The sequence below is a fragment of the Malus sylvestris genome, chromosome 15, assembly GCF_916048215.2.
Source record: "Malus sylvestris chromosome 15, drMalSylv7.2, whole genome shotgun sequence".
Classification (NCBI taxonomy): Eukaryota; Viridiplantae; Streptophyta; class Magnoliopsida; order Rosales; family Rosaceae; genus Malus; species Malus sylvestris.
Genome location: NC_062274.1, coordinates 53,679,716 through 53,688,785, shown reverse-complemented (window position 1 = coordinate 53,688,785; position 9,070 = coordinate 53,679,716). Strand labels below are relative to the sequence as shown.

Here is a 9,070-nt window from a genome sequence, read left to right as displayed (position 1 = left end):
TTTGGTGACGGTTACGGTGCAAACTAGTACTAACAGCAATGTCGTTGACAATGGTGACTAGACTACACCCAAAGATCAAATGAATTTCATCAAAACTTGATCATCAATGTTCGTCATAATTGTTAAGTTTGAGAAAACTGTTAAGTAACAAGTAAAATTCACGTCTAAAATACAGGGAGCCAAGTTAGACAAGTCTAAATCCCCTTGAGCATATGAAAGGCAAAAAGTCCGCTCTTCCTTTCCTCCTACCATGCTATTACCAGTTACGTAGTGCTCTCGCTCAGATGTTCCCTCGTAACACTTGAAGAAACCAATCAACCCTTTCACTGCATGTCCAACACATTATGGGGAATTTTGATTCCCAGCTTGATGAAGCTATCTCCTCTTGTACCTGGTTTAGAAATCAAAACAGACAAGATCGATTACGAAATTTCCATCATTCGTGCATTGAGGTAATACAAGCAGCAAAGGAGAAACCTCAACAAGCAGAGATGGATACCATTTGCGCTATTACTAAGATGGAAGCTCCCTTTACTTGAGGAGAATAGAAATACAAATACTTGAGCTACTTTAACAACTAAAATGTACAGTTTTCTATGCACTTCAATGTCAAACCGATAAATGGCAGACGATAGGTTAGAACAAAAGATACTCACTGTGCATTTAATGGATAAAGGACCTTTCTTAATTCTTCTGTTTATCTAAAACCCTACCTACAGGACTCCTACTGCCTGACCTTTAACGAAACAAGACAAGATTATAGATCACCAAATCATCAGCAAATGGCTTTTCAAGTACTAAACAATTTATTTACCACAAGTAAGAATAACATGATAAAGGACCGAGATAGAGAAGAAATCATGTAGTCGCTATTCTCCCAATTTAAACTTATTGTACCAAAAACAAACTCTAGCAGGAGAGCTTATGGAATTATACCACAATCGTCAACAGAATTTCAGCCAAAGGGATCCACTCAAAGGCTCAAGCTCGAGGTCAGCAGTTAAAAGGAAATTTGTGCGTATAAGGGGTAGTACAAGGGTGTAGACTAGGTCTCATCACCTGTGCTGATGTTCTCACATCCAACAAAGCCACCTTTGCACTGAAGCATCTTATAAAAAGAGTCTACAAGTTTGTTCATTTTAAAACTTTCAGGTGACTAAACTACAGGTATTTTTCTCAAGGACTTCTTGTTAGCTGATATGTGCCCATTCAAAAATTTGACTGAATAAAAAGGTCGTACCCAGTGCACAAGGCTCCCGCTTTATGCAGGGTCTGGGAGAGGTGAATGTCGGCTAGCCTTACCCCCATTTATGGAGAGGCTGCTCCCAAGTCTCGAACCCGAGACCTAAAGTCTATGTACAGCACAAAAATTTGACTGAATCTATAACATAAAGTCTATGTACAGCACAAAAATGCTTAGTAAGACTGTAAGATACAAATCAAAATCGAAAGGAGGATTAATCACAAGATAAGGTGCTTCATACCTCGACTTGCTCTTAAAAGAATTCTTGGACTTCTTATTTCCGACTCCACTACTTTTTTTGTTCTGCCTCCTTTGACTCATGTCACTCTGGAACAGGTCCTGCATCTCCTCTGTCCTTGACTGAGTTTTTTGGGGGGGACGACTAGATTTCTTACTAGTCTTCCTCACAATTTTGCCAGCATCTGTTGCCTTCTTTGCAGCCTTCACGGCTTTTGCCCGTCGGTAAGCCAGGTCAACAAGTGGCGTTCCGGTCTTCTCCTTTTTTCCACTACCCTGCAGTTCCTTACATAATGATTACTCTGCGCTATTACATTATATATATCTGTGTGTATGTGTGTGTGTGGATATGGTCATCAAAGTTTTGTCTCTTTTTGTCTTTTCAGAATTTTGAGCTACAAGATTACATGAACACTAAAATTTATTATTATTTTTTTTTTTTGAGAAGAAACGATAACACTTTATTAAAATAATTACATGAATTACAAAAAAGTGGATAAGAAATCCACCATCTAGCAAAACTAGCTAAGACCTCTCAAGTTGTAACATAACCTCAACCAAAATCATTTTACGGCTGCTATCATATCCCACACTATATGAGAAAGAGAATAATCCCTTAACTATAGAAGACCACATATACAGAAACTTGGGAAACTAGGGTAATACAAAAACCAATAATCATCTTGCACTAAACCTCTACACCAACCAGCCAAATATTTCTTCATCCTGATATCTTTTCTGTTCATGTATATTATTCTCTCTAAAACACAATAATATAATATTTAACTAAACAGTTTATATATATGACTTAGTGGCCTAAGCTGGCTACAGGAATACAAGACTGCCCCCACATACGAATCAAAATTAAGATGACAAAAACCTGAACACTTAGGCAATTCTAATTACCCCAAAAAGTTCTTCATCCAATACGTACAGAAATATTATATATATATATATGTATGTATATGTATATGCAGAGTCAGAGAGAGAGAGAGAGACGTACATCAAACTTTTCATTTTGATTTTCCTCCTCTAACATTTCCCTAGCTGCTTCCAATTTCCGTCGCTTCTTTCGAGGCAAATTTTTCTGCTCCAAACACTTGTCATGTCACACACTTGACCCAAATGAATTATAATAAAAAAATTGAAAAGGAAAATGCAGGATTACAATCACCTCACGCTCCCGCTTCCTCTTTTCTTTCAGTTTTAAATCTTCAGCTTGTTGGGCACTGATTACCTCTTTTCCAAGGTGCTTTTCACTTTCATTGGATGCCTGTCAGCAGAGAGAAGAACTTTGATATCATGCCTTTACTTTGTTAAGTCCCCCATTCAAGAAAAATGCTTAGAATAGAAAAGAAAACAAGTCATCCTAGAGAAAATAGGATTACAGTGAAGATCTACAGCAGCTTAAGTGCTTCTCACTCCTAGTAAAAGAACAAAACCATACATTGGAGAAGGTTTGCTGACTTGAAAAACCTCTAACCATACAAACAGTCTCTTCTTTATTGAAAAGCTTTGGAAAAAAAAATAGTGAAGAATATTTTAGCCCAATAACAATTGGAATGATTGGCTTTATCTTCGTTTGAAAATCAAAGGAGAAACAATAAGGTTTAGATTTTCTCTGTTAATCAAAGAGTGGGTATATGGCAAATTAAACTTCTTTAGATCACTTACCATATGGAAAATGGCATCAAATATTGCCTTTTTTGGTTGAGAAGCTCAGTTATACTTCGAACCACATCCATTATATGGTATTGGAACTAAATTTATGTAATCAGAGGACACAACAGGTAGAGAATAATACAAATGCTATCCAATGCCCCCCATATTGAGGGCTTTTCCAATGGTCATCGCAAATGTATTTTTTTTACATTGTATTATTGTAGTAAAGTAAAACCTCAGTATAGTGGTACTCTTATAGGAATAACCTCGGATTAGTCATAAAAAAGTTCAATCCCAATCTGGGCCAGTTATATATAAGAATAAACTCCATACTGTAGTGAGTTATAATGTTTTTAGGTCCTGTCTTAAAAAAACTAAGCCTCCACATAGTAATAATTTTGGATAAAGTCAAAAAATACGTAATGTCACAAATCAAAATTGAAATAAAAATATTCATCTAAAGTTGTCCGGGATAACGATTTATTCTTTAGAGTTGATGTCAAGTCTTTGAGCTTGTAGGCATGTAATCTCTCGTTTACAGCTTCTGGGCATCAAACTTTTGGCATAAAAGATCGCACTGCATACATACATGTATCAGCCATTAGGTGTCTCTCTTGCTCCAATGTCCACATTTTGGAAATTGACACGCTCACTACTAATGTAAACCTTTGTTCCCATACAACGTTCATTTAAGATAACTAAGTAAAAAAAAAAAATTTTTTTTTAGTTACACCTCCATTAAGTAATAACCTCCCTCTGGTAATAAAATTGGCTTGGTCCCAAAACTATGACTATATAAAGGTTTTACTGTATTAAAATAATCCAAGGAAATCTGAGGGATCCATGAACCAGATAAATCACCTAAATTGTAAGTGACTGAAACAAATGCATGTCAACATAAAACAATATGGTGCACAAAGAAATTACCTTATCTGCATTCACTACCATCCTTTTTTCCTTTTCTGTTACAAACCAGGTTCTTTTGGGGCGTGAATAAATTTCATCTTTGTGCACAATCATATTCTCAGCCTGTAGTGAAGGTGACAAAGATTAAACCATAATAATAATAAGTTTACACAACAACAATTTTCCAAGGAATGTGTTGGTAGCAACATTGTACAACCTTCTGATTGCTTGTTGTGCTCTCAAAAATGATAACAACAAATTAGGTAGCAAGGAAGGATTGGTGTTAATAAATACCTTCGATGCTTCCATTTCAGCTTTTCTTAGTGCTTGTTCTTCCCTGCATATATTCCAAATCTAATTACTTTAAGGGAAGACTTTAAGTCAAAAACCTTTATTTAGAGAAAAAATGCAAACCTCTCTTCTTGAAGAATTGTGGCCACTTGATCTTCCATTTCCTCAATAATCTGACACCACTTAGTAATTGATTGCTCTGCAACAATTCGACTCCTCAACTTTGAACCAGCTCTTTTTGCCTATTAAATTGAATTCCCCCAAGGAACATATAAGTTAAAACAACGATTCTCTTGAAATCGTGAACATCATTTTTGTACTTGGATAAGAGAACATTAAATACGAGGGTTAGTGTACTCGAGGACGAATGGGAGAAAAGAATACACTTGTCCAAGAACACAACAGAAGAAGATGATGCTCACAATGGCTTTTAAAAGAGATCGGTCATTATCTGTCACGAAAGTAACGGCATATCCTTCTCTGCCTGCTCTTGCTGTACGACCCACTCTATGAACATAGCTGCACAAGGAAAGAAACAAGATGGAAGTCACAAAGATGCACAAATAAGATTGAGGAAAAATACATGCACAAACCATAAATGCATAAACGATAAAATAAGGTATACAAGTCAGCAACAGTTTATTTCTAAATGCCAATGGTAGGACAGGTGAATAAATGAATATATTGCAACAGTGGGAGTGGCCAGTGATTACCTTGTAAGGTCACGAGGACATGCATAATTTATAACTGTTTGAACACCAATGATGTCAAGTCCCTGCAGAATATAAACCGCCTTGTTAAATTTTATAAAGCAACATAATTTTCGTAGTTTTTACAGAGTCAAGATGTAGGGGAAGAAAAGACCATAGACCAGCAACCACACCTTTCTCTCCTATCCCCGCCTAATACACAAAGGCAAAATAATATACATGGAAAATAATGGGACCCAGAGAGGACTGGTTAAGTACAATAACAGATTATTAAGGACATCAATTCCTGGTTGGAAAACGATATGAAGTTTGGCTAATCTTATATGGAAAAGTCAAAAATCCGCATGGTGCATGTCAGCCAGCAGCACATCTTCTTCTTTTTAAATTTGATTTTCAAAATCAATAAAAATATGCAGTTTCATATGTGTAAAAGAGGTTAGTGTGATTTCAACAATCGGTTCAATGTCCAATATGAGACAAAGTTGGAGAGAGAGAGAGAGAGAGAGAGAGAGAGAGAGATTCAAAATTCGAGAACAAAGTTCTGAGTGAGTAAGAACACACATCTGGAAGTGCTAATGTACAGAAAAAATAGAAAAAAAGAAGCTAGGATTAGTTCTTACACGAGCAGCCACATCAGTTGCAATCAAATAGTCAACTCCCTGCTTCCTGAAAAGTTCCAAAGCCTACACAAACAATAACAGAAAAGATTTTCACATATTAATAAAAAGGAAAATAAGCTCAACTACCAAGATATCCAACAGTTATTGCCAATCTTCTTTACCATTAGATATAACTAAGCAGGCGAGCAAACTTCACTAACTAATTATACAAATAACCCACAAAACCAAACTTTACTAAGCACACAAGTTACTCACATCTAGACGCTGGACTTGTGTAAGGTTGCCATGAAGCTCAGCAGCTTTAAGCCCAGCTAACCCAAACAAAATCTTCAACCTATGTGCAGCCTGTTTTGTGCCACTGCCAGAGAAAATAAACAATCATTACACAGAACTAACAAAAGATATCAGCCAATATGAGGAAGGCACTCGGAATAAATATTTGTTATTTAGTCAATAATGGTTTAAGGAGATATTACAAACCTGAATATGATCACTCTGGCTGTGAATGTCTTTGAACATAATGCAAGTAGAACTGCTTCCTGATTTACTTCACGCATCCGTCGTATCCTAACCACTCTACATGACATCCAAAATGACAATAGACAAAAAGGTGATTTAATTCATACATCAACATACATACCCTTATTATAGAGTCAAATTGCTACAGGTAATGATACAAATTGAACAAAGCAAAATGGTATAGTGGGTATAATTAATTACTCTTCTGTTAGTGTGACTGGCCGTTTCGCAGATGGGTCAGCCGAGAGGCGTAATGGTTTGGTTAGAGAAAGCTTGACAAGCTCGTCAACTTCTTCAGTCATTGTAGCTGAAAATAGCATGGTTTGTCTCCTTTTGGGGCATACACGAATCTGCATAAAAACTTATGATTAGAGATTGTTTACTAATATATAAAAAATATTAAATTATTTTCAATCAGAAATATTTCAATTCTTCACATGCTTGCATCAAGAAGGGGGCAGGGCATACCAGCTCACGAATCTCAGCACTAAATCCAACCTCCAAAAGGCGATCTGCCTCGTCAAGAATTAGAACAGCAAGATCATCCAAATCCACAGACATTGAATTGCGTAAATGATCGATTATGCGTCCTGGAGTAGCCACAACAATGTCTGGCATTGTTCTCAAGTCTGCCTCTTGTGCCTGATAAAAAAATGCCATCGCTTGAATATTTTTGGAAAAAGGAAATGAGAGAAAAAGTTAATAAGAAAAATTGACTGGAAATCATTATGCATGCCAAGTGGATAATTCATTCACTTTCACTTAATATGTTTTTTTCCCCTTGGGAGGGGTAACATAGGTTTTCCATTTAGCTACAAGGTCCAAATATTGAGTTAAAATATTTGACCTCACTCACTTATGCAAGGATAGAGGGAATATAATAATTGGATGTTGGAGGTACGCTATTTTACCTTGGAACTTAATGTTTCAAGGGATGCCAGGCATCCAACCTCAAACCAGGAATCTGACAGTTAAGGCATTAAGAAATGGAAGTGAATCAAACCTTTAATGAAAGCCCTCCAACAACCAGGCAGCATCTGATATCAGTAAACTGGGCAAGTTTCTGAATCATACTATGAACCCTGAAAAGCATGTTAAAAGTTAGACTGAAACTAAAATGACAAGATAAAAGGACAGATCCTAAAAGATGTTTTACAAAGGAAATTATTCCTAAAACCAAGCAATACTGTCCAGAAAACTGTAGTCAAGGAACAGTAACCGACAATAACGTATAAATAAGATAACTGAATATGGAACTAAAACTTACTGAACCGCCAGTTCTCTGGCTGGGGTGAGAACGAGGACCCTAATAGCGGGCACCCGCTTTGGACGAAACAATAGTCTTTCTAGAGTAGGTAACGCAAAAGCAGCAGTCTGTGTAAAAAAGCCGAGAAAAGCGTTAAACAGATTGAGATGAAAAGAAAGATCAGTTGTGAAGTGAACGAAGATAATTTTGATTCGACTATCACTAAAAGTAATAACACACAAACCGCACCTCTAACTGTAATGGTTACTCTACCAAAAAGAGAAGTAATATACCTTGCCAGAACCAGTAATGGCACTCCCACATATATCCCGCCCACTCAGAGCTAATGGTATGCACGCCGCCTACATACAAAGCCCAACAAATTCAGTGAACTGAAATGAAAGCAACAGGAAATGGATTGTAAGCGTAACAGGATTCAAGACCTGAATAGGAGTGGGCTTGGTATAACCCAGTTTCTCACACGCCCGAAGCAAAGGGCGAGACAAATGGAGCTCCATGAACGAGTTTGCATGAAAGGAGGTTCCATCTGATGGGGAGAAAAATGGCTTTTTACCAACACCGGCATTAGTGGCATCATCAACTACTTCATCATCTTCCGGCTTATAATCTTCCTAAATTACCAACACCAACAACATAGCTTAATTTAAGTAATTTTATACCCATTGAATTGATTGAATGAATTTGAGTAAAATCAACAAGACACAGACCTGTTTGTCGGATTCGGGTTCGGATTCGGATTGGGATTCGGAGCTACCATCATCGTCGTGGGCAACGGCACCGGGGACTGATCGTTGCTGCAGGGCTTTGGAGATCTTGAAATCGACGGAGGTGGTGCTCCGGCGAGCATGTTCTTGGGCGACTGTTTCGGAGTAGGAAGCGAAGTCCCACGGGGACTCAGAGTGGCGAGAAGCTCGCGAGGGTTTCAGGGCTTCTTCGTCTTCTTCGTGTTCATCTTCTTCCTCCTCCTCCTGCGGTTGTTGTTCTTCGGCGTCGGAATATTCTTCGTCACTTGGGGGCTCAAATACGAAAGCGGCAGCCATTTCTGAAAAATTGGCGGTGAGAGGGAGGGGTTTTATGGATTTTGGGTGCGAATGCGCATTCCTCCTCCTAGTAGGGTTTTAGACTGGTGAGGAGAGGAGAAGGGAGGCAGGCCTACGTGGACATGCCACATCATCTACATTAGGGTTTAGAATGGAAATTTGGATCCCCTCCTGAGCAAATGGTGGGGATCCTCATGACCACACAACACAGGCCGTTGGATTTTGATCTAACGGCTACAAACATGGAGTCTTTCTAAAAGTTATAATAAATGTAGCCGTTGGATCAAAATTCAACGGCCCGTATTGTGTGGTCATGAGGATCCCCATCATTTGCTCAGGAGGGGATCCAATTCCGTATTGAATAACCTAACACAAAGGTTTTTAATTCAATTTTACATCACCCCCTTCATTTTGAATGTTTAATACAATTTTTTTTTAATATTTATAGATATTTTCAATTTTTTAATAGTTAACTTAAACAGTTAATTCGTCTTTAAAATGGATGTGAAAGTGAACTAAAACTTCAAAGTTGTCAGTTTAATATCTCAATTTGAGAGAATTTTATGAAATGTCTA

At 37.5% G+C, this 9,070-nt stretch overlaps 1 protein-coding gene across 2 annotated transcripts; it reads right to left on the bottom strand.

Moving 5' to 3' along the window:
• Positions 1-58: 58 nt before the first annotated feature.
• Positions 59-8,567, bottom strand: LOC126601497 (DEAD-box ATP-dependent RNA helicase 28-like). Of its 2 annotated transcripts, XM_050268216.1 has the most exons (19): positions 8,163-8,566; positions 7,878-8,066; positions 7,728-7,796; positions 7,456-7,562; positions 7,192-7,270; positions 6,657-6,830; positions 6,390-6,538; positions 6,150-6,245; positions 5,925-6,027; positions 5,670-5,732; positions 5,053-5,114; positions 4,762-4,858; positions 4,463-4,581; positions 4,343-4,385; positions 4,070-4,171; positions 2,655-2,753; positions 2,484-2,567; positions 1,485-1,756; positions 59-391 (listed from the first exon to the last, which is right to left on the bottom strand). In XM_050268216.1, exons 1-19 carry the CDS (start codon positions 8,493-8,495, stop codon positions 376-378), a joined length of 2,256 nt encoding a protein of 751 aa, XP_050124173.1. In that variant the 5' UTR covers positions 8,496-8,566; the 3' UTR covers positions 59-375. The 2 variants fall into 2 exon arrangements, with proteins under 2 accessions (XP_050124173.1, XP_050124174.1); XM_050268217.1 differs by lacking the exons at positions 59-391; positions 1,485-1,756; positions 2,484-2,567 and having other exon boundaries at positions 2,655-3,719; positions 8,163-8,567.
• Positions 8,568-9,070: the final 503 nt, after the last annotated feature.